At 40.5% G+C, this 26,912-nt stretch overlaps 1 protein-coding gene across 4 annotated transcripts in view; it reads right to left on the bottom strand.

The window, feature by feature from the left end:
• Positions 1-26,912, bottom strand: part of LOC109031561 (neuropeptide CCHamide-1 receptor) — a 94,284-nt gene that overhangs the window by 8,924 nt on the left and 58,448 nt on the right. The window contains exons 1-3 of one of the 4 annotated variants that reach the window (XM_072302804.1): positions 17,585-17,855; positions 16,739-17,188; positions 1,040-1,503 (exon numbers count right to left, since the gene is read on the bottom strand). In XM_072302804.1, the coding sequence (XP_072158905.1) occupies positions 1,040-1,368 (329 nt within the window). In that variant the 5' untranslated portion in view covers positions 1,369-1,503; positions 16,739-17,188; positions 17,585-17,855. Of the gene's footprint in view, positions 1-1,039; positions 1,504-16,738; positions 17,331-17,520; positions 17,857-26,912 lie in introns of those variants that run through there. The other 3 variants (XM_072302802.1, XM_072302805.1, XM_072302803.1) reach the window with 3 other exon arrangements.

Genomic DNA, 26,912 nt, shown 5'->3' on the forward strand with positions numbered 1-26,912 from the left:
TACCTGCAAAACGCAAATTTTCCCTACGCACTATTACACAGCGCGTTCGAAGTAATTTTGACAAAAAATCAGTGCGGTCGAAGTAAATTTGACAAAAGTCAAGCGTGATTGAAGTAATTTTAACAAAAATCAGTGCGATTGAAAATACGATGTCATATGGTTGGCTGCCTTTTTGGGCCCCAAGAGATCCACTCAAACGGTCCAGAATGCTGCATTATTAAAAATAATTGGACGCATTTCTGTCAGACGGAACTATGTGCATTAAGACATGAGCCCTGAGACCCATGAGAAAATATGCATAACAGGGCTCATGTCATAATTTACATAAGTTCTGTTTGACAGAAACACGTCCAATTCTTACGACCCGTTGATTGTAAAGCAAGTTTTTGACTTCGTTTTTGTATAAGTATTACTCATTTGTGCGAAAATGCGCTCATTTTTAGACATTATTGACCGTTTTGCTTTGATTTTGGAATCTATCGATTGGCGGCGCCATTTTTCTAGTGTTTTTCGTGTTAGAAGGTTGGCCGCCTTTCCGGGTCCTAAAAGCTTCATATTTCGACACACCGAACTATCCCCATATAGGTGCCTTAAAACAGACTTTCAATGCCTTTTTGCCTTTCTGCAGAAAAACTTTCAATTTATTCCCGTTTGTGACTCTATGAGGTGGGGTTGTCTCATAGAGAAAAAAAGGAGGTACTTGCATCTTGAGGTTTGTTTACCCTGTGACGTAGGTCGGTACAACCTGGCCAGCGAAATCCGGAATTCGAAATATGAAAAACGGACCATAATGTCCGATTTTTTAACGTAAATCAACTCATTATATAATTTCAAGCACTTTTTATAGAATTATTTTTTCCTTAAATTACACCATTTCCAAGAAAATCGACAGGATAAACGTCGCTGTGCCGACCTACGTCATCAAATCATCAAAAAAAGTCCAAGATGCCCGAAATGCAAACACCCCCTTTTTTCTCTATGGGGTTGTCTTAACTCTCAGTATAAAGGGACTCTATAACAGGCGAGTAGAAGGACTTACCAGTAGTCAGTGATATAGACGACGGAGGTAAACGGGACGCAGATGAGGATGACGAGGAGATCGCCGACGGCCAAGCTCAAGATGAAGATGTTGGGGACGTTGCGCATGTTCTTGTGGCGGGCGAGGATCAGGAGGAGGGTGCCGTTGCCGACGACGCCGAGGACGTAGATGACGGTGAAGACGATGGAGACGACCCATTTCTCGAGGAGGATGTTGGGCCGGGCGTCGGTGACGTTGCCGCCGTGGGCCCCGCCGCCACCGCCGCCGCCGGACAGCGTCTCGTTGAGCATGCTCACGCAGCTCGTGTCGAACTCCGCGTCGCAGGCCATCGTCCGGGGCGGTGTTCACCGGGGAGGGTCCGAGCCTGAGGATGCGGCTACCCGTCAGTCCAGGCAAAGATCCCATTGGGTCCAAGCAAGGAGCATCATCGGTCACGGTGTGAGGGGGTGCATTCTTCCGAGGTTCTGCAACAGAAGAGATTGAAACATTCGGTTAAAAAAATATGGGCTAGATATAATGTGCTGATTACACGCACAAATTCCCATCAATTTCCGATCAAATGGTGACTGGTGCGCACCATCTACCATCAAATTCTTGCGGCCTGCAAAAATTTGATGGTAGATGATGGAACTGTGGGGCTCATCCGTCATCTGATTTCCACACAACCGTGCTTATTTCATGCTTATTTCAATCAACACGCTGTTTTAATTAATTTTACTCATTAATCTAGATAACTCTCGACCGCCATCTTGGTCATCATTTTGATCGGAATTTGATGGAAATTTGAGCGTGTAACCAGAACATAAGGGTGGAAATAGTTTTTAAAGTGCCAGATACATCTGCGAGCTAGACGCGCGTCTTGAGCGGTGAGAAGGCCTTCGGCCGTGTTTGGCAATCTCCGTAGCCAATCAGGTTGCAGCTCGCCGGCCGTAACTCGCTCAAAGTAGAGGCCTGGATAGGTACACGCTCCAATTTCCATCAATCTCCGATCAAATGATGACTGGTGCGCACCATCTACCATCAAATTCTTGCGGCCTGCAAAAATTTGATGGTAGATGATGGAACTGTGGGTCTCATCCGTCTTCTAATTTCCACACAACCGTGCTTATTTCATGCTCATATCAATCAACACGCTGTTTTAATTAATTTTAGATAACAATTTAGATAACCCTCGACCGCCTTTTTGTCATCATTTTGATCGGGAATTGATGGAAATTTGGGCAGGTATCCAGGCCTTATATTCGAATCCTACTTCTCGCGTCTAGCAAGCAGGTGTATTTGAGGCTTTAGTGCAACCTTTCATCATGGTGTCTAGAATTCCAGACCATGATCATTTCCTGATCCTTCTCTGATTTTCAAGAGCTCATTCCTGCATGAGGTACCTTAGGGTTCCCCACCTCTTCAGGATTTTCTTGGAAAAAAAACTCCCGATTTTTATCCCATCTTTCAGCCAAATTTTCGGCGCACGCTTGAATTAAATGGACGTATTTTTATCAGACAAAACTATGTGCAGGTGGGAAAGTGGGGTGTGCTCGTGACGAGGTCGATAAGAAACAATGTGGTCAGTGAGCGTGATTCCTTCTGGTGAAATGTAAAAGCGGGAATTTAAATTCAGCAAACAGAACTATGTGCCGACTGAATTCGGGACTCATGAGCCGTGGGCATGGCGAAAGAGCGCTGTGGACATGGCCCATGAGTTAAAGCGGAGGAGGGCAACAGCGGAGACAACATCGTTGCCGCTGACGTCACTGGCACTTTAAAATTCCCATGCATTCTTACCGCCCGAGAACTAACGAGCACGTCCAATCTTTCCCACCCGCAGATAGTTCTGTTTGGTAGAAATACGTCCAAATGTGTGATTATTAAAGAGGTCAAAAATAGTGCCTCAGAAGCAATTATAAACTTAAATAACAAGAGGCACTTAAAATGTCCTCAAACTTTGGAAACTAAACAGTCCCAAGGCGGTAGAAGAAGAGATTCTCGCTATCTGAGACAAAACCCCTGATTTTGCCTTGATTTTCACTGAATGTTTTAATTCCCCGGGAGAACAGAGCTCGGCCGAGAAATTCATGGGAATTTTCCAGCTAAAGTATTTTCTTCGATTTCTCAGATGTGTGACGCTTTAAAATGACTCATTACTGCGTATAAACACTTAAGGTAATGAAAACGCGACAACAGCACTGCCGCGTTGGGTAAAAACGACTTATGAGCATTCGAATGTCGCCAAGTTTCTTCCTTGAAAAATGTTCATTTTCGGGGAAGATTATAAATATTTTTATTTGAACTTTTCAGACTTTTTAAATCAAATTACGGACGAAATCCTGTGAAAAATCGGAGGGCAAATATTCAAAAACATTTATGAAAATTTGTGGTTTGTCGAAGTAAATTTGGCAACGCCTGATGGCTCATATGACGTTCCTACATAACACGGCAGAGCATTTCAGTAGAAATGGGCTTCTTGCGAAGTTGAGGAAGGGGCAAAAATACAGGTTGAGATTATAATTTCGACAAAAAAATAAGCGCAATCTAGGTGATATCAATTGAACATTAGCGCACTTGCAGTTAATCACCCAAAAATCTGTGCTCGCACAGTAATTTAGACGATCAAAATCAAAGCACATTCTGAGTTTTCAGCAGAAAAGATTCTATTAATCTGAATAAGCCTTCTAATAATTTCAAGTCGCTGACGATAACGCCGAGAATCCGAATTATCGCGGGCAATGAGAAGCACAACCGCGCGTACCCGATATAGCGCCTTCAACATCGTAGAAATACTTCCAATGCTATACCATTTCACACATACGTTCCGATGTGCAAATTGCCTATACTACGCCTGCCGGAGTGTGAACCGTGATATGAGGCGCACACCATCGACCCACGATCCGCAGATTGATCGATCGAGCATATTCTGCCGTGCTGAGGAAAAACGTCGTATTAACATTCGAGAGTTGCCAAATTTCCTCCGAAAAGAGCCTCCCAAAATTTGGCCCCTTTTTAGGTATTCGATTCGACCATCGGACCAAGGTTTAAATGGAAGCTTATATTAACAGAAAACTCAGGAAAAAATTTCAAGATGAGTATAGGAACCGTTTTCGAGTTACGGGGGAGCAAAGGGGTCACAATCCGGCCTAATTTTTTGCTGTTTTCTTGTAGAATTGATGTATCGGCGGGGTTCTTATCGTTGTTTACGCATGTGTAGCACATGGAATCCTACGTGTTTTTACACGTAGAATCGATTTTTAACGTTGCCGAATCGATATACTGATCGGTTAAATCGATTTTGAACGATTTATTAAGGAAAATCGATGATTCCTCAGGATCGAAATTGTTTATTTTCGATTCATGAATGAATAAATGCATCTGAAATGACTGAAGCACACGTGACCCTATGTATTTTGATACGTAAAATTGATTTTTAACGTTGACGAATCGATTTATCCATCGTTTGTATCGAATTTTTGCGATTTTTTACGGAAAATCGATGACTTTTCGGAATTAGAATCGGGTTTGCTCCATCCGAGATCGGAGATATGTACCCAATATGATCGGTGCACATCGACTTTTACGTATTTTTATACGTGGAATCGATCTATAACCTCGATAAGTCGATATATCGATCAATTGTATTGAATTTTTTCGATTTTTTGCGGAAAATCGACGGTTTATCGGGATTGAGATAGGTGTCTTTCCATCCGAGATCGGAGAAATGTACCCTTTATGATTGGAGCACATCAATTCTTCCGTATTTCTACACGTAGAATCAATTTTAAACGTCGACGAGTCGATATATCGATCTGACATACACAACTCTTGCGATTTTTTACGGATATTCGATGGTTATTTTGGACTGGCATTGGAAACATCTACCAGACATGACTGGACACATCGATTCGTTTGTGATTAGTCTCGCAAAATCAATTTTTAAGAAGTCGACGAGTCGATACATTGACTGGTCGTATTGATTTCTTGTGATTTTTATGGAAAATCGATTTTTTGAACAGGAATGAAATTGGTTACTAACGGTCCGAGGGTGAAGATATGCACCTGACATGGTCGGAGCACGCCGTTTCCACGTACTTTTACACGTAGAATCATTTCGTGTCGGGTGCATTCCTTCATTCCCATTTTGATTAAAATCAAAATTACTTCAACTTTAAGAAACCATCGGATTTCCGTAAATCCCAAAAAATTGATTGGTCAGATCGCCAAACCGACTCGTCAACCTTAAAAATGATTCTACGTGTAAAAGTACGTGGAAACGGCGTGCTCCGACCGTGTCAGGTGCATATCTCCGCCCTCGGACCGTTAGTAACCAATTTCATTCCTGTTCAAAAAATCGATTATCCATAAAAATCACAAGAAATCAATATGACAAGTCAATGTATCGACTCGTCGACTTCTTAAAAATTGATTTTGCGAGACTAATCACAAACGAATCGATGTGCTCCAGTCATGTCTGGTAGATGTTTCCAATGCCAGTCCAAAAGAACCATCGCATATCCGTAAAAAATCGCTATTACGTATCTCAATCCCGATAAACCGTCGATTTTCCGCAAAAAATCGAAAAAATTCAATACAATTGATCGATATATCGACTTATCGAGGTTATAGATCGATTCCACGTATAAAAATACGTAAAAGTCGATGTGCACCGATCATATTGGGTACATATCTCCGATCTCGGATGGAGCAAACCCGATTCTAATTCCGAAAAGTCATCGATTTTCCGTAAAAAATCGCAAAAATTCGATACAAACGATGGATAAATCGATTCGTCAACGTTAAAAATCAATTTTACGTATCAAAATACATAGGGTCACGTGTGCTTCAGTCATTTCAGATGCATTTATTCATTCATGAATCGAAAATAAACAATTTCGATCCTGAGGAATCATCGATTTTCCTTAATAAATCGTTCAAAATCGATTTAACCGATCAGTATATCGATTCGGCAACGTTAAAAATCGATTCTACGTGTAAAAACACGTAGGATTCCATGTGCTACACATGCGTAAACAACGATAAGAACCCCGCCGATACATCAATTCTACAAGAAAACAGCAAAAAATTAGGCCGGATTGTGACCCCTTTGCTCCCCCGTAACTCGAAAACGGTTCCTATACTCATCTTGAAATTTTTTCCTGAGTTTTCTGTTAATATAAGCTTCCATTTAAACCTTGGTCCGATGGTCGAATCGAATACCTAAAAAGGGGCCAAAATCTGCCTCTTTTTTGGGAGGCTCTTTGTGGTTTGTCGAAGTAAATTTGGCGACGCCTGATGGCTCATACGGCGTTTTTACATAGCACGGCAGAGCACATCAGTAGAAATGCTTCTTGCGAAGCTGAGGAAGGGGCGCGAAATGACAAGGCGATCAACGTGAGAGCCTAAAGAGTCTTGCTTTTGTAGTAAGGTAACGGGTATTCATCACGGAGCTTATTTCGTTACCTTCCGGTCAAAGTATCACAAGCTTCATACGACAATTAAAAACTTCCGCCGCCATTTTATTTTATTTTTTACAGAGAAATTTTTCAACAAAGCCGTTCGAAAATTTCACTGAGTTTTCTTCGTTCTGCCGATAAAATTCCGTGAAATTTTCAAACAGATTCAACCAACAATTTCTTCGTAAAAAAATAAAATGGCGGCGGAAATTTTTAAATGTCGCATGGCGCTTGTGATACTTCGGCCGGTAGGTGACGATTTTCTTTCCATATACTTTTCCCGCGGGGCAATCTTAGATATATGTGGTTTTCCCTCATTGGATAAACGGGGGTCATTCAGAAAGTGAAGTTTCCTTTCATTCCGTGATGCAACTTTTTTGGCAAAACAGGATTCGATCGCGTTAAAAAGGCTACATTCTCATATTTTTGGAAGTGTAAGGTCACGGTTCCATAGGCTGGTGCCGCAAATTTTGCAGCATGACATCAATCAAGCCGAAATTTTTCATTTTTCACCGGAAGTAAGAGTATTAAGTGAAATTTCTATTTTTTTTTTTTTTTTTCCTTTTTCTGGTGGGTTGCCCCATGCACCGCGACCTCTCGATCGAAATTTCTATTGGTCCAATAGAAATGTTTTCTCCACATAGACTCTCAATTTAATACGATCACCAGAGAAACGTTCTATAAATGCCACTCAAAAATCAAGTCACGTTTACCAATCGCGTGATGAGCACAGCTGCAAATTCAGTGCTCCTTGTTGGAATTCCTAGGGATAATATTCAATCAGGAATCTAATAAATTTGGGAAATCTAGAAATACTTGATAAGATAGGGTTCTTTGGCGGCTAGATGGCGGAGAGCGTCAGAGAGTGCAATAAAGGAGGAAAATCGGGAACGGCCGCTTTTCACGGCCGACAATGCGCTCTTTGGCATAAGGACAACATAATCAACTAGTTCTCTGGTTGTAGAAAAAACATTTGGTTTAAATTTTTGAAGAAAAGGGGAAGGTAAGAACCTGAATGATAAGGTTTTCCGCGCCTTTTCACGGGCGAAAATGCGCTCCACGCCATGAGGGCAACACAATCACCAAGTTTTCTAGTTGTAGAAAAATTTGGTTTATATTTTTGAAGAGAATGGGAAGATTCTTTCACAGATCCGGTCGCATGTAATCAGGAATCTAATAACCACTCCCTGGGAAAATTCTCGCCTTTTCAAGATCGACAATGCTCTCTTTGACATAAGGACAACACAATCAACTAATTCTCTGGTTGTAGAAAAAAAAGTTGGTTTAAGTTTTCGAAGAAAATGGTAAGGTGAGGACCTGGACGATACGGTTTTCTTCACCTTTCCACGGTCGAAAATGCGCTCCACGCCATGAGGGCAACACAATCACCAACTTTTCTAGTTGTAGAAAAATTTGGTTTATATTTTTGAAGAAAATGGGAAGATTCTTTCACAGATGCGGTGGCATATAATCAGGAATCTAATAACCACCCCCTGACGCCTTTTCAAGATCGACAATGGATTCCCCGGGACAAGGGCAACATAATCGAAAAATCGACACGCGTCTCTTGACCGATAAGTAATGAAAAGTTGTAAGGTCAGCGCTGTTTGCGGTGCATGGATGCGTGGCCGCTCGGTGGGGCGCGGAGGCTTCAATTACAGCCCCGCGGCCCGTGAATGCCGGGGGAGGCGCCTGATCCGTTTTTCGGGACCGGGGGGTGTGACCGGGACCGGGGGGTGTGACGGGGCCCGCATCCCCGACGTGACACGATGACCTGGATACCGCCCGGAAATGACAGAGTGTCGAAGTTAGGAGTATGGAGAGGGGTGTCCCATTGTCCCCCGCCGCAGCCGCGCGAGCCTTGAAATTAAGTTCCGAAACCCCCGAACCCGGTCTCGGTCGCTGCCACTTTCAATTTCCACGCATCAGCTGGCTGTCGCGCGGGGTTGGAACGGCGCGAAATTCACGCAGGGGATGTTCGGGGCCGAAAAAATAATAAATCGAATCGTTAACCGGCTACAATAAGATGGAACCGAATTCGACAGCAGAAGCCGAGTCGCGTCGAGTTAGAACTGAGCAAAAGAGGTTTGAAGCTCGAGGGTCCTATTTCGATAGCCGAAGCAGGGTGGCATGAAACGTAGAAAAGAAATGAAAGATTGGAAATTTCAGTGAAATATTTCATGAAATTTCATGATGCTGTGAAAAATTCCGTATTTTTCAGGGGCTAGAGAATGCAACCCGCACTCAAACTCACAAAAATAGAAGGAAGTTACAATTTTTTTTACATTTTGTGAAACATGAAAAGGAACCTGTATTTTTCAACATCTTTCATAAATTTCTGAAATTTCATGAATTGTTTCACGTGAAATTTCAAGATTTTATTTTTCATTCGATAATAGAAAGCATAAAAAATGAGCGTTTTCAAACTGAAATTTTCAGTATTGCTCTAAAGTAAGTATTACTCAGTATGTGTTTGGGGTATATTTATACTTGTCTATAGAGATGTAAAATATCAATCGTAGCCTTTATAGCTGTTTGAAAGAAAGGAAAATATAGAAAAAAGAGGAAGAAAATGAGAAAAATATGCTGGCACAAAGAAGACCATAAAATGAGAGCCGCCAGTTAAATGTTGCAATTCAATTGTACCACTCTGCATTCAAGTTCTTCATGATTCAAATACCAAATTTCAAGGATGAGAATTGACACAATCACAATATGTACTTCAATACTACTCAAAGGGACACAAAATTTGACCACGAGATCAAGTCTTTCGATGAAAATAAGCTCTCCTAAAACCGAGTTTGATTTATATAGTAATTTCTACCGCTGAAATTGCGGAAAATTACACACTAATGAACTCATTGAGACACTTTTCCACTCTTGAAACGCCATCCGCGAGGTCAAACTTTGATGCCTGGGACCAGAGGATTGACAACTGCACGCGAAATACGAAACTACATTTTTGAATCACCGCGAGTAGAATGAAGCAACGACCGAGAATATTTGGCGACCCAAGGCTACTTGTTGCATGCACTCACTGCCAGGCTAAGGAAAAACATCGTATGAACACTCGAATGTTGTCAAATCTCTTCCCATAAATATTTATCTTTCATCTAAAGAATGTGTATTTCGCCTTGAAATTTGCTGACACATTAGATCAAATTACTAACAAAATCCCTGAAAAACTGGGGGAAAATTTGTACCTATTTCCCCAAAAATTAAGGATTTGTCGAGGAAATTTGACAAGGTCTGAAGGCTCGTACGCTGTTCTTCCTTGGAAGCTTATGCCTCGTTAATTTTGGCGCGTTTGAACGAAAGGCCTTGGGATGTCCGATTCATTTTTCAAAAGGGTTTTTTCTGCCGTTTTTTGTCAATTTCTGAAAAATCTCACGTGAGAAAAATGCGGGAGAAACATGGTTTCCTGAAATATCGTGCGACCGCAGCACTATACGCCGCACAGTGGATCGAGTCGATGAGAGAGGTCGAACAAGATTTGAAAACTTTAAAAGCTTATAGCTCCGTTCATACAAAACTTTGAGGTCTTAAAAGTGGTTTCATTGATTTTCTCGTGAAAATTTCTTTCAGAAACACCCTTTCAAATTTGAAAAGTGACGAAATAAACATGAAAATTTGTAGTTTTAGTCAAAAATTGCATGTCCGACCTCTCCGATTAACTCGATCCATTGTGCGCCGTAGAAATTTTAATCAACAGCGAAACTCAACCACGTAGCTCCGTTTGCGATATTGCAAATAATCCATCACATTTTACGTTTTGTGAGAAGAAACTACGCATTATTATTGCGCGAAATTCTGTGAGATTTCTCGTAGCCAATTAAAATATGATTTCTGCAAATTTCGTTTCTACAGGGTCTACTGATAAACCCTGAGAAAAATAAAGTAGCGGCGGAAATTATGAAACACTGAAATTGAGATGGGGGTTTTTGGAATTTAATCACCTTAATGATCCGTACCCCATTTCCCATTTTCCCGTCTGTCTGTGAGATCTGCGATGGATAAAATAGGAATCCCGCGTAAATCTTTGGTAGGTTTTCCTGCTTCACGCCAGGGCAGATTTTCACATTTGACGGCTCAGATGTGTCTGTGAATATATTTTTCTTCGCTTCAGAGTATATCGCTTGCAGTACCCTCCAAAATTACTTCAACTAAATGTTCTCTCGAGCGAGCCGTTGGGTCATCAAAATTAAGGCATATTCCAAGTGATACAATCAAATCTGAATGAATAACCCTTGAAAATAGTTTACCTCTAAAATTAATTAGGGAAAATCCATCAAAATCCTTGAGGAAAAAATTCCCATACAAGCGATTTTTGGCTAAAGTTGCTTGTTAGGGTCTGGAGAGGCACAGGCCAAAAGTCCCCATCGATACCCCTTGTGCTTAGCCCCCCAGCCCCCCCAAAGCCCCCCAAAAAGGCTAAAAAATCGGTTTTTCGGCTATATCTCGAGAACAGTTGGAGATAGCGAGTTGCGTATCATTGAGAAAATGTTCCTCATCAAATTCTGCAAAAAAAAGTTTCTTATGCTTTTTCTTCCCCAGGCACTCCTTGACCCTCAAAATGGCCGCCGAGTATGGGCGTCATAGCGCGCTTCCTCACTGTACGGTAAACATAGGTCCGCCTCTAGACCGCGCGGTCGCGCCGCCGAGTGTCTCAACCTTCTCACCCCGTCACCCTCTATATATAGCTGAAATTTACATGATATGCAATAATTATGTACTCTTACCTTGTTTGCTATGCAAAATTCTGTTTTCAGTCAGTAAACTTTGATGCTTCAGCAATAGCCTGAGGGCGATTAACAGCCAGAAAGGAAGAACACGTATTTTGATGACACTGTGATCCTAATTATTGCCCGACATATTTGCGTGGCAATTTTTTTTTTTTTAATCATTCGCAGGTCAATTCATTGTTTTTAAAAAGAACGTAAATCAAGGTCGTAGGAGGGGGGGGGGGAGGAGAGGACAAAAAAGGGAGGAAAGGGCGGTCTGTTAAGGAATGAAAGAACACTTTATTTATGAGTTACAATTTTAGTAGCGGTTAAATAATAAAATGGAAATGAAGTTAATAAAATTTGAGTGAATTTTTTTTCATTAAATAGACACGAAGTTTGTCTAATGAATCATTTTGTTTCTTTGCACTACATAGACTTAAGAGAATTTTGCTACCGGACTCAGACATGGAATTGAATGTTAAGCCTTTATCCTTAAATGACCCGCAAAATCTTGAATGTCTTCCTTTTTTTCCTTAAAGTGCAGAGTGCCATCTTGCCCTTTCCAAAAATTGCCGAGTTAGTATCACACCCGAAAAATGCATGTAAAAATAGCATGTAATCTTTTCGTTTCGGACAGGCGTTTAGGCTTTTAAAAGAGTAAATTTTTGCTTCAAAGTTTTGTCAACCAGGTTTTAGAAAAAATATTTCCTTATTTTCTAGAGACAACGTACTTAAAATTATTAAAAAATCGACGTCTTCTCCAACAATCACACAATTTTTGGTTGACTCCAAAGATAAGATCAAGGCCGTTTAAACAATCAGTATGGGTGTGCATCTCCATCTGGAATTTCATTTTGAAGACCGATGTTCCTGAATTTTTTTTGTGGAATTTCTATCAGTCTTGTTTTGTTTTCATCATTAGATGAAAACTTTTCCTGGATTAAAGTTACTTTTGTTTCTTCATTAAAAGCAATTTCCATGACCATTGATTTACCGTACCTTTAGGATCTCTCTCCATTTTTTGTTGACGGTGTGTCACTCAAATAACCGTCTAAAATAATGAGGCAATTTCTACCAAAATTCCGAAGGACACAGGTTACGTAATTTTCTGTAATCTCCAAACTTTTCTGCTCCCTGGGGCCAGACTGCGCGGTGTAATAGAAATCCACCATCAAGGATATAATTGCTGTTACTTGGGGCCTTTTTTTCTAGTTTCGGCTCAAAAATGGCGCATAAAGAGGCTTCTTTCGTTTTCATCGTTCTATTGGTATCAAACTAGGACTGACGGTACGGAGATAATTCATACTTAGAACAATTCTCAAGGCCTTCTTGCAACGTCATAAAAATAGAGATGCGTTGAAATAATCGCAATGGATCACATGTAATGCCATTTTCGTGGAGTAAGTGTTACCTGTGTCTGTGTATAAATTCCGGACTATCATTTAAGGTGATAATTTGATTTTGCCAAATTTTCTCTAGAAATTGTTTCTAAGATTCTAAGTCCGGCAAGTTCTGAGGTAGATTTATTTTTTAAAATTCTTGATCTATTCGAAATCCGTGAATCGACCACACACAAATACGTCGGGCAATAATTAGGATCACAGTGTCATCAAAATACGTGTTCTTCCTTTCTGGCTGTTAATCGCCCTCAGGCTATTGCTGAAGCATCAAAGTTTACTGACTGAAAACAGAATTTTGCATAGCAAACAAGGTAAGAGTACATAATTATTGCATATCATGTAAATTTCAGCTATATATAGAGGGTGACGGGGTGAGAAGGTTGAGACACTCGGCGGCGCGACCGCGCGGTCTAGAGGCGGACCTATGTTTACCGTACAGTGAGGAAGCGCGCTATGACGCCCATACTCGGCGGCCATTTTGAGGGTCAAGGAGTGCCTGGGGAAGAAAAAGCATAAGAAACTTTTTTTTGCAGAATTTGATGAGGAACATTTTCTCAATGATACGCAACTCGCTATCTCCAACTGTTCTCGAGATATAGCCGAAAAACCGATTTTTTAGCCTTTTTGGGGGGCTTTGGGGGGGCTGGGGGGCTAAGCACAAGGGGTATCGATGGGGACTTTTGGCCTGTGCCTCTCCAGACCCTAACAAGCAACTTTAGCCAAAAATCGCTTGTATGGGAATTTTTTCCCCTAATCCGAGATTTTTTATCTAATTTGACTGGACTACCGGTCATTTCTCGAAACGACGATGTTTCTGTCGAATACACGCAAAGAGCGGCACCGAGTATTTTTTTAATTTTTTGAAAACTCATAAGTAAGGGGGCTACGTATCATATAGTCCGGTAAAAAACGCGCACAGAGTGCAGGTGAGATCTCAAGTGAGGTTGAGCCTCAATTCTCATTAAGTCCACCGCATCGCAAGAAAAAGCGGAGGCCCTGCTACTGAAAAATCCAGAGAAGGATTTAATTTATATTACCAGAGGTTAACCGATCCTTTGACCGTTCAAGCGTTGACCGCACCGGTAGAATTAATTAAATCCACGCCTCTTAAAAATGAAATTGCAGAATTATAAATAATGAAACTAATAAGATTTAATGAATGAAGTGCACAATAAGAAATACTTGTTAAAATGGACCGCGTTTAGCAAAAAGGAACCTAACTACATCAGCTATTGCCAAATTCAACTGGGCAATTTAATTTTTTGCAAGAGAACTTCCCTGGTAAAAATTGGCGATAAGAGCTGCGTTTCAAAATACCATAGGAATTCTTATAGCCGGCTAAAGAAGGCTACAGAAAATCATATAGCTGGCTGTAGAATGCGGAGAAAATCATTCGGCCGGGCTGTACGAAGCGATAAAAAATTATGCAGCCGGGCTTTACACTTCATCGCCTGGCTTTTGCTTTTTCGCCATTGATTATAAAAGGATATAAGAAATTGTGTAGAAATTCGTGTGCTTTGGAAATCATTAAGTTTGATACGGAACCACCTTAATATTTACAAAACACACATTATATTTTCCTTTAATACATGTTTTTTTTTTCATCAATTAAAACGAGAATAATCCATACAGGATGTGCAAACATTTCAAAACCACGAGTTGAATAACGCTGACTTCGCCAGATTAAATATTAGAGCCTAACACAAAGCGGAGCGGCGACGCACTGGCGCCTACAAACCTAACAGGGATACTTCACGCATTGCGCAACGCGTGAAGTATCCCTGTTAGGTTTGTATGCGCCAAAACGCGTTCCGCGCTGGCTGCCCGCCTGCCGCACCGCTGCGTGCCACGGCGCTTGAAGCAACTATTTCACACCAGAGGTATTGCACAGTATCATACGAAACTGAAGGCGCTCTAATATATTAGGAATGGCAGGCATCCATCAAAAGTACGGAGCTTTCCTCGCAAAATAAATCAAGATACTACGGCCCAAAAAGAGAGCAGTAGTCCAAAAACTCACTAAGTCCTAGCATCCGTAATTTGTGACGTTTAGCATACACTTTATCCCCTGGCTGTGAGTTGCTTAGTCGCCATCGGCTATAAAAGGCTATAAGAAATTGTGTAGGATATAGAAGCTATTGGACATCCTACAGCCGGCCGTAGTAGGTCTATGGTATTTTGGAACACAGATTCTACTGCCAATTTTTACCAGGGTTTTATGCGGGTTCTTTTGAAAATTTTAAGGAATTTGTTTCGTGCTATGCAGACAATTCACTGAAATTTGCACAAAAATCCACACAACCGTTTTCTCGTAAAAAATAAAGTTGCCTGATTAGATTTGGCAATAGCTGATCTGACTTGATTCCTTTCTGCTTAGCGCGGTCCAATCGGACGTATTTATGCTAAAAAGAACCATGCGCATAGGGTTTGCATGAGACATAGTTTCTTTTAGCATGAATAGGTTCGATTATCGGACGAAAGCCTCGCCATGTTGGGGAGCACAAAATTCTCGAATTAAAATTCAATTTCACACAATCTATTGATATTAAGATGAAACCGCTCAAAAAATTCCCCAGGACGCGAGAAAATATTTTAAGTCCGAAAAAAAGTTAGCTTGCTCGACTCGACTTAACTACATTGGCGGATCTAAAGGGGGAAGGGGGCATGGAGCATATCGACGGTGCAAGTCAGCAATCACATAACTCGGTTTGCGACGTCGCAGACTTCCTGTCATACTTTATTTTTTAAATGGAAAACTACTCAACGGCAATTCTTTAAAACTGTCATGATTTTTCTTCTCAATGCGAAGAAAATTCTGCAAAAACTTCAAGAAATAATGTCAATTTGCTCTCCTTTAAGAAAATGACGTAGGGGCGGAGATTTTCAGACACCGCAAACGAGTTATGTGATTGCCGACTTTCACCGTCGATATGCCCCCCTAAAAAGCTTATGGTGATACCTTTTTTTTGGGTGTGGATTTTCAAACCAGAAAAGAGTGTGGCAGAGATATTCCGAGTTTCAAAAAATCATACAACTTCGCACAGCTTCCTTCGAAATAATAAACTGCTAAGATCTTTCCCGCGTTCGAAAGTGAGGAAAGTATTGAGAGCAATAAGTGATAAATAGAGGGTAGAAAGTAAGGCACTGACCATGCTGAAAAATTAATTATGTATAAGATTCTGCAAAATCAGCGAACGCTGAAAAAGAAAAGTCGAGCGCGGGGCGATCGCGGAAAAAGTTTTGCTGACATTCTACAGAGTTGTCATATTTTCGTAGGCTCCATATTTTCAATCGAAATGTCGTGAAAATAGGCCGCTGAATCTAAGAATAAATTCATGAACACTTCGTAGTAGAATTGACACATGAGCTGGGGATTTTTGAGGCTTTTACATTATTTTAGAAGTGTCAGACAAACTTAAAGGGCCGGTGATTTTGTTTTCAATCGGGTTTTAAGCTCGAAAAAAGCTACGGCTAAAGCTGAAAGAGCCCTGCCGAATAGGAAAGTTCACCTTCATTTAAGATCATGTGAGGTTCTTTCAAATACGGGTTTAGACCTTTGCATTTTTCTCATGCTGCAAATTTGCGAGAAATTGACCACATGCGCGTTCTCTATGGTCGACAGCTATGCTTTCACACACACTCTTACATGGAAGCAATCGATAAAATGTTTCAGAGGCCCACCACTCAAGGCTACCCACGCCCCACGTGTTGCTGTCATCGCTTAAAACCAACCTCTCAAAATGTCTCCGAAAATTTTTAAGAAATTAGAGTTGAGTTGGAAGACCTGTGTTTAGGGGATTTAAATTGTCTTCGTCCAGTCTAGAAAGGGTGCGGGGTGATGAGGTCTAGCTGCTTTATAGTCAGTATTGGGCAGAATTTTATACTGAATATTATTTGAGGTGTCCTATACATTACTAACGGAGATCAGACCTCCAGTTTCCCGGAAAAACTAGTACATTTCTGCTAATCGTGGTTCGAAAAAATCCAATTGTATGAATACAAGCAATTTTAAATGGTAGGCAAATCGAAATAATCGGCTTAGCCAGCGGTATTTACTAATCCGGAAGGAGTGAATGTAATCGCCCTTTTTTTGGCAACTGTATTTTCATTGAAATTGGCGTTTAATTTTTTACTTACTTCGTTGTTTGGAACAATCTGCTCGGTGTTTCAGACTGGCAATTGATGCAGACACATCCACGCCGATTTAAAATGTACGATGATTTTCCCCACGTTTTATTACTTCAAAGATTTCCTCAGTCCGTTACAAAATACCAAAAATATCATGGTTTTTAGACCCCAAGTAACATGCAGGCCTTCTTAAAACAACCTTTCGTTTGATCTTGGCTACATGAAGAAAAATGCATTTAACGTATCATTAATCAATCGTAAAATTAACAGGAAAAAATCCCGCTAAATTAGAATGCTGACACTCAATGAGTGAGCAAGCAGGCAGGTTAAGGAGTTCAGAAAACCTTTTTAATTTTCCTAAAGATTCCAAACTTGGATACTGAAATTTTAGTGGTGAAATAACGTGAGAATTCATGGATTTATCTTGTACCACAACCACGCACTAACACATTCCCATCACTGTTTACACCAATTGTCAGGTTCAGCCTCATTTAAGGACGAGGCATACTTAAATTTCATCTGAAAGATTTATTTACAATTCAGTCAAATTCTCACTTTTCAACGCGAGAAAATAAATCTCATTTCAGATCATATTTAAAACCTCCAAAAATCACGTTCATAATTGAATCAGTGAGTTCGAAAACACACCAAGTCGGTAACTCGAAATTACTCAATTTTCATAAGAGACGGTCAATTTTCATATAAGTCATTGAAGTTAGCCCATCTGTTCCAACTTGGACCTTTAATCTCGGCACCAAAAATCTCTTTCTTAGACTAAGTTCTTCACTTACTGTTCGGTTTCGTGTGTGTCTTGATTCTTTTCATTTTTCCGAGTTGGTGTGTTTTCGTTCTCACTGATTCAATTAGCATTCCGCGAATCGCGGAAATTTTAACAGCTTTTAACGGAGAGGCGCGCCATCGTTGGTAAAAATTTTACATCAAAATTTTAATCAACATTGTTACCCCCGATTCAAAACCCTCGTTCACCGGCACTTGAAACATCACTCGCGTTCCCGGTATATTTAGAATACCCCAAAATCACGCTCTTGATTAGCATTCCCCGAAACACACACACACGGACCGCACGTCACTCTCGATATTTCCGGACACATTCACCCGCACATCAACGACCGGCTCTCCGATGCATTCGACTCCACGTCTTCGTAAACAGCGCGTCAATCAATCTCGAACGAGTGCAATCGATACGTCTGTATCCTAGCAATGAGATATATCGACCGGAGTCGTTTCGATATCGATTTATCGATCGACCCGCGGCGGTGAACTTGAACTCCGATTGACGAGGCGGTGATGGACAACCGCACAGTGGATCGAGTCAGAGACGTTGGACATGGAATTTTTGACTAAAACTGCAAATTTTGATGTTTATTTCGTCACGTTGTAAATTGTAAGGGGAGCCCCAAGAGGAAAATTTCACGAGGAAACCAATGGAACAACTTTTAAAACCTCAAAATTGTGTACACTAAAAAATAAATCTCGGTGTATTTACTAAGAAAAGGGTAGAATTATCGAGAATTCAGGGTTCTATTTGATCCCAGTTTTTTCTTAGTAAAATTACCATTTATTAAATTGGTAATTTTACCTAAAAATCTCGGTAAAATTAGTGAACTTTCTCGGTACTTTTACTGGACATTGGTAAAAACGCCAATATTTTTTATCGACTGTAGTAGAATTACCGAGAAAAAAAGGCAAAGTTACCGGGAATTGATCACCAATAAAAGTGATATTCTTACCTGAAAAAACGGTAAAAATACCGGTTTTTAGGTAAGCTCACCCGTCTGTCTTGGTAAAATTACCAATAATTGGTAAAAAAAAGTGAGATGGTAAAGGTACCAACGGACCTTGGTAAAAACGCCGAGAATTTCTTTTCAGTGCACTTTCAAAACCTCAAAATTTTGTATAAACGGAGTTATAAGCATTCAAGTCTCCAAATTTTGTCCGACCTCTCCCATTGATTACACCCACCGTGAGCCGTTGCACTTTGTTTAACATATACGCGCTGAGATACACCATAATTAAGCGGGTCAGCGCGGGAAACTCCCGCCGCTCCAAAGTCCGTCGGGATATTTTAAACTTATTATAATTAGTAAGATCTGACGACCACGCAATTACGGGTGAGCTGAAACAATTTGCACACCGTTATCTACCGCCGCGGTAATCTCGGTTGTGCGGCTATTGGCCGCTGATAAGCGATCGCTTTTGCACTGAACCCACGTCCACAATCATGCTTTTTTAGAAAGGTGAAAGTTGATGTAATCTAACGAGCCTCTTTTAATAGTAATTTATCGTGCAGCTCGACGGATGCCTTGTTTTTTGAAGCAAATTGTTCTTTTTCCCCTCATTAGCAACGACTCTTAAAAAAACGTGTAAACACTCGCAAATTTTAAGGAGATAATTCTTTGATATTCTTTGCATGAATCGCAAGTATAAAACACCCCGGATTGGGTAATTATTTAGTAACATTTACAAGACCTAATATTTTAGTAAGACAATAAGTGTTGAAAAACTTTCTAAATGTCTAACGTATATCGACGGTGAAAGTCGGCAATCACATAACTCGGTTTGCGACGTCGCAGACTTCCTGTCATACTTTATTTTTTAAGTGGAAAACTACTCATCGGTAATTCTTTAAAACTTCCGTGATTTTCCTTCTGTGTGCGAGGAAAATTCTGCAAAAACTTCAAGGAATCATGTCCATTTGTTCTCCTTTAAAAAACTAACATAGTTGCGGAGATTTTCAGACACCGCAAACGAGTTATGTGATTGCCGACTTGCACCGTCGATATGTACTTTTTATACGTATACCTTAAAACAAATTTTGTAGGCTTTTAAAATCCATAATGATATAAATCAGTACCCTTTTCTCAAGTGATTATTCACCGTTATTTTATACTTAATTTTTAGTTTATACATTTTATTACATAAAAACAGACAGAGACACATTTTTAGTTGCAGCAGTTACGTTCTATTAGAGTGCAACGATTTAAAGAAATCTTTCTGAAAAGTTGTCCCAAAAAAATGTTTCAAAAATTTGAAATCTCTTTTAAAAATGTCTGTGTAGATTGCGTAAAATTAAATTTCGTTCGTCGCGTCTTGCATTTGTACCTCAAAATTGTGCAAAAAGGATTTCTCTCTACGGGAATTCCAACGGTTGTTCCAAGAGTATTCGGAAAAAAAGGCTTTATAACAGGAACTGCAGCTGCGATAGGAGTAATCTAGCGCTAAAGTCTGCTGCAAAAAATGATGCCATAATTGAAATAAAAAATAAAACTGCAGCATAATGCACCAGCATGATTGGAGCTTCCAGAACTGAGATTCATTTAACGCGCTGGCAGATAGATTAGGGAACGTTTGTTCTTTATCCCAGCGAGAGCATCATCCTTTCTCAGTTGAAAGGGACATAATACAGAGGGATTTTTTTATCAAAAGCTCGAGACAGAGTGCCATTTTGCACTTACAAGGACAAAGTCTCACTGCCTTTTCATCTCCAGTCTTTGAATTCAGACCTGCAGCTGTGTCCACAGTGATTGTCTCTTAACTTCAAAGATTACTTTAGTTTCAAGCGATAATTCGGTCATGGTGGCTTTCGAGTTGAGGAGGGGACTATGAATGCTGCTTTCAGATACCCACTGGTAGACAGGGACTCTTGCTAAAGAGTCTGCTGGGTGTAAAAATCAACATTAGATTTGTTAACAATAAATAAATCAAAGGGATTACATTTTGCAATAAGGAACCACTATTTCTGGCCAAGTTTAAAAACGACATACATTTTATTGGTTTCCCTATGCAGATATGTGATTTTATAGGAGATCCAAATATAGGGGGGCTTCTTATTGCAAAATGTAATTAAAAAGTAATACCTTGCACGAAGGGCTAAGAGGCTGGCTTTCTCAAGTGACTCTTTCTCTGTTGTTCGAACGAAAACCCTAAACGCATGTGGGAAACATCCGATCAGATTTCTTTTTCAGGAATAGGAAATTCCTTTTTAGCCATCACCGTAGCCGTTGTCGCCTTGGAATACGACCAGGCATAGGTAAGTGTTTGATACCACTACCCTCCCAGAGTGTCTAGTTTTTTTTTCATTTTGGGAAATCTTAATGAAAGACTGATTTTAGACTGCTAAATCCTGATTTCATAATTTTTCCGAATCCTGATTTTTTACGGAGCAAAATTAACGGACGGATAACGAATAATTAACGGAAAATAAGCGGACGACCGACTTTTCTCAAATCCTGATTTTACGACCGATTTTTCCTCAAAGCCTGATGAAATCGGGATTAAATCCTGATTGACCTCAAATCCTGATAGAGTCGGGAAAATCAGGAAAATCCTGACGCTAGACACCCTGTTAAAATACCAATAGACCCCCATAATACCATTTATATGTATATACGTCTATTGGTGGCTGTAGATTTCTGACCTACACGGAAAAAAAAAAAACTTCATGCGTGGGACCCGAAGTTGAGGTCATATGGATCTTTGAAATTTTCGGATCACGTATCTAAAAACTTGAGGTCCAGCTGCCGGAGTTCGGGTCAGACATCTGAAGTACTTCGATACATGCCAAAGGGTTCGGGTCACACATCTGAAGAACTCCGGTACATACCGAAGTGCCTCGATGTCTGACCCGAACTTCGGCAGCTCGACCTCAAGTTTTCGGATGCGTGATCAGAAAACTTTTGAGATCCATATGACCTCAATTTCGGGTCCCATGCACGAGGTTTTTTTCTCCGTGTAATAAAGGAATAGAAGCCGAATAAAGTGCATGAAAAAAAGTACGTTCTTGTCTCGAGTAAAGAATTTGTCAGCCGAGACTTATTCACTCAATCTTGTGGGAAGGGTTTATTGCTTGAGCGAGTAATTGCGGAGGAGGGTAGTGATCGATTCGGGGGGAAGAGAGTTTCGGTGTAAGTCAGCGAGCGCCCCTCATCCGAGATTCAGAGCACGGAAGTAAAGTGTCGATGATTCGCCATTAGTATTCCCCGAAAGTTGTGATCGGAGGCGATCGCAAAATCATTGAGGAGCTCTCTCTTTCGGGGGACAGATTTCTCGAATCCGCGCCTCCCAAGGGCCCTCGACAAAGCGCCCAGGGTTTGACGTGACTCCGTTAACAAGCGGAAATTCTACATATCTCCCCGGTTTCCTTTCAAATTACAAGAGGAGTCACTCGTTAAGGAACCGAGGCTTTTAAATGTTTGCTTAAATCCCTCCCGGAATGGATGATTTTTAAGACAGAAAGTGAACTCGTTTTTAACAGCGGCGCACGGTGGATCGAGTCGATCAGAAAGGTCGGGCATGACATTTTTGACTGAAACTGCAAATTCAGATGTTTATTGTCATGGGAACGGAGTTCCCCATGATATTACAATCGTTCCGTTGCTTTCGCTATGGGATTTCCTATACCTCTGCGACCTTGAGCGTTTCGCCCAGTCTCCGATTTTTGGTTGATTTTCCGATGTATCAAAAACCGTTGTATTTTTTAGCCAATCATGTCTCTACGTCAAGTTGTGTTGATTTCTAAAATTCGCTTTCAGCGAGTTTTTTTCCACCTTGAGATGTCGTGTCTGACTGGTAAATCTGCGCAGAACCACGAAGTTCCGTTTTTAGGCAAATTCTTTTTTTTGGGAGGTTTTCATTGGCTATTTTTCGCCATCAGTTTTCTGTTCGTTGGTGCAAAAGATCGCCTACCTCGGTGTTCTTGAGAAGCCGCCATTATCCCACCTCAAATTTGAAAAATAGAAGTAAAGAAATAATAACCATCGTACAAGGTGGAAAATTGTTCTGGAGGACCCGTTACGGATATATGAGCCAAAATCAGAACTCGATTGATGGATTTAATCCATGAATACAGAAATATTGCCTCAGTTTACTGCCGCGATCGCAAATGCATTCTGACATGAACCTTGTGACACATGACAGCATAGGTAAACAATGTCTCACAGGGTAATGGGCTTGATCCGTTTTCTCTTACCACGCCAGTGGCCGAACCGTTGAAATCTCAAGGACGTCTTTTGTGAAGCCCCGCTCAGCGTCCGAGATCACTTAACTGTTCTCTTTTTCTCCTCCCATAACCGAGCGGCGAGATAGCTCAGATAACTACAACACCGTTCTGACCCTGGGAGAGTGTCACTTTTTGTGGGAGCGGAGGTTCGAATCTCGTAGGGGACAGCTAATTTTTACTGGTTGTATTGAATGTTTTAGACCAATAATCTAACAATAATTAATACTTGGCAACTTAGGAAGCACATAGGTCCCTTATGATGCGTATTCGGGCATATGTGTAGAGTAAAAATATCATACGTAGGGTGTCCCAAAAGTACCGGGACTGGTTCTGTAACTCCAAAGGTAAGATAGATGCAGACATGATTTTGGTCTCATTTTAAAGATCAACTCAATACCTATCGATTAAAACCAAGATCAGCTCAATCGAATAAAAATTGACCGAGTTATGACAATTTGAAATTAGTGAGGAAAGTTTACCCCTACGGATTTTAGGAAGATTTTTCGCTTACCAGGATTCAAAAAGTTAATATTCGTATCCACTTTCCTCCGAATCTTCCATAATTTCCTTTTGCTTTTCAAAGTACCGTCCATCAAACCGGATGCACTTTTTCATGCGCTCTTGCCACTTATCCAACATTGTTTTCCTGAATTCTTCCTCTGGGATGGAGTTGAAGAAGTTTTGAATTGCATTCTGGATTTCGGTCTTCGATACGAATCTTCGTCCGCGAAGCTCCTTTTTAAGCGTGGGAAACATCCAAAAATCACATGGAGCCAAGTCAGCGCTATTAGGGGGATGAGGGATTGTTTCAACTCCATTTTTACTCATAAATTCACGTGTTAAGCTCGATGTGTGAGGCCGCGCATTGTCTTGATGGAGTATCCACGAAGCTTTCAAGTCCGACCGTTTCCGGGAAATGTGCATTCTCAACTCCTTTAGTACTTTGCAATAATACGCACTGTCAACTGTTGTGTTTGATGGTACAAAATGTTGATAAATGACACCTCGAAAATAAAAAAACAGAATAAGCATCACTTTATCGGCCGACTTTTCGATTTACGGCGATGAAGAATCTTCCTTAAAAACCGTAGGCGTAAACTTTCCTCGCTGATTTCAAATTGCCATAACTCGGTCAATTTTTATCCGATTGAGCTGATCTTGGTTTTAATCGATAGGTATTGAGTTGATCTTTAGAATGAAATCAAGATCATGTCTGTATCTATCTTCCTTTCGAAGTTACAGAACAAGTCCCGGTGCTTTTGGGACACCTTACGTATACTTTACGCCGAAAAAGCGAACCTGAAACTTAAATGCGTTAACTTCCGAAAACCACATATAATCCAACGAAAATAAATAATTGGTACATAACAGCTTTCTTGTATGCAAAGAAAATAATTAAAAATGTTAAAAAAGAGATGTCAACACAAAATTACATAGCCCCTTCAATTCAGAAGATACTACAAACGAACTGTACCTTAACATTTTCATATCCCAGAAGCTAACGTTCCCATGACGAATATTGCTATCGCTAGCGATTGCAAAATCCAACTTGTTGTTTATTTCATCACATTTTAAATTTCAAGGGTTGCCTGCCAGCGGACTGATTATTGGAATTGATAGACAAAGCGATAGACAAAGAGGATATAGGGAATCTGGAGCGATCTTATGGGTTGCAACTGATGGTTCTTACAGACTGAGAGGGAAAATGATGGACTAACTGTCTGATCTCTTGTCGGTTGCTGTTAGTTAGTCTATTACTTGCCTCCTTTGTCCATTGCAACCATCCGCTTCCACCAATAGGATCTCACCATATCCCTTTTCTCTTCTTTGTCTATAGCTTTGTCCATCAATTTCAATAGCCGGTCCGCTGCGGGCCGATTATTGAAATTGATAGACAAAGCTATAGACAAAGGAGACAAAAGAGATATGGAGAGATTCTATTGGTGGAAGCGGGTGGTTGCAATTGACAAATGAGGTAGGTAATAGACTAAGTAACGGCAACCCACGAGAGACCCAACGGTTAGTCTATCGTTTTCTCCCTTTGTCTGGAGAAACCACCCATTTCAACCAATAGGATCGCTCCATACTCCCTATGTCTTCTTTGTCTGTAGCTTTGTCTATCAATTTCAATAATCAGTCCGCTGGTAAGAAAGAAGGGATTGTATGTCGAGGCCGTAGAATGAATGGGAAGTATAAAGCGCCAGAGGAGTCAACGGCGACGAAGCCGCCGCCGCACAGTGAATCGATTCCATCAGAGAGGTCGGACAAAGAATTTTTGACTAAAACTGCACAATTTGATGTTTAATCCGTCACATTTTAAATTTTAAGGGGTGCCCCTAACAGAAAATTTCATGAGGAAACCAATGGAACCAATTAAAGATGACCGCGCGGCGACGCGGCAGTTTTGTCGCCGTTGACTTCTCTAGCGCTTTATAATTCCCATTCATTGTTACGGCCCTTGACTCACAAGGACACCCCTTATTTCTCACCTGTCTCTGGTTCCGTTCGGCGGAGATACGTCCATATAATGCAGATATGGACGTATCAGAAAAATACTAAGTCAGAGTAGTCGTGCGCTTGATTTTCACATTGAAAATATGCGTGCAAAAACTAACAAATTCATCAGGACTGCATTTCGCCTTCATTTCAAAAGATAGGCAAAAGTGGATACATTTGAATCGAATTGGTGGTATCTTCATTCCGAGTCAATTCCTCGAAACTATTTGTTTGATGACGAAACATCATAGCAGCGTTTAACATTGATGAAGTTACATTAAAATAGCCAACACTTTGTGCTTTTGCATACTTCACGTGCAAATACATATGTTATTAAAGATCCTCTAAAAATCACTGAGGAAAATAATGAATGAATGCCAAGATTACATTGATAATTTTACTCGTATTCTTTGAAGGCTATATTTTTTTAAGTTCAATTTAAATATTTTCCTAATACCTTCATAATTTTCATCATTTATCCCGAGATCAGAAAATTATCGTTCTATATCTCTGTAAATAGCGAATTGGCATAGAATCGCAATGGTTGCGTTTCTATCACTGAAAAAAAGTCGCTTGGATATAGAGTCCAGACTCTTAAAAACATTGACAAGCAAAAATACTCTTGATTCAATCCGACTTTTTCTTTAATGAAACAGCCAAGCATCTTGATTTAGGCGGATTTCCTTTTGATTCAAGCTAAAAATCTGATTGAATCAAGAGTATTTTTTCTTGTCAATGTTTTTAAGAGTCTGGACTCTATATCCAAGCGACTTTTTTTTTCAAGTGAACACAATGTTCTGCCACAGTAGGCTGTCATTACGTCACATCAAGATAAGACGTGAGAGATGTGGTAAAATTCATTACGTCTAAAATTTTCCTTCCGTCATTTCCCGGGTAAAATATGGGCTTGCACCCCTGAGGATCAGTCATAATGACGCGAACACTTACATCCTCCATGTCACAAACTATGTCACCAGGTTGCTCTCAGCCATTATTACGTCGAAATGTATGAGCAAAAACACAACATGTTTCAGATGGAACACGCGGAAGTCTCTAGATTTTCTCGACCAAGAATAATCACTGTTTCGCTTTTACAACAGATGAACATCGGGATTCCATTGCAGTTATGCGGTTTCAGCGTTTATTCAGGCGGCTTCATTACTCCAGAAAGCCGCAACGGCGACAAAGCGGCACGGATGTAAGAAAGAGATTTAAACCCTCTCATCGTGTTTCATGTTGGCATGCTCCGATAATGATGTGTGCGCAGAAATAATACGTCAGAAGAGCCTGCTCGAGTCAGACTATTCTTCTGTAATTAAAATGAATGAAGCCATCTCAAATGTTAAGACTGCTGCACGCGGTACCTCACAACATAAACCTCAATCGGCTACATGTAGCGTACTTATTTCTGGAAAAAAATTAATTTCAATGTTTAGTTCTCCACTTCTTGCTTGTTAAAGGCTGTATAGAATCGAATACGTGTAACTGTTTCCCGCCAAAATTTGCTGAGATAATAAAATCATTTGATGGAAATTCGAAAGATTCTGAAACCTCCTTCAATTGAAAGCTTCTCCAAAGTGGCTTGCACACAATAGACTTTCTACGCTTCGTGTCTTCTCTGGGAGGCTTTGGAGCAAGGAAGTTTCGATACGCGTTTTCGAGCTTACA

The sequence above is a fragment of the Bemisia tabaci genome, chromosome 7 (assembly GCF_918797505.1).
Source record: "Bemisia tabaci chromosome 7, PGI_BMITA_v3".
NCBI classification, from domain to species: Eukaryota; Metazoa; Arthropoda; class Insecta; order Hemiptera; family Aleyrodidae; genus Bemisia; species Bemisia tabaci.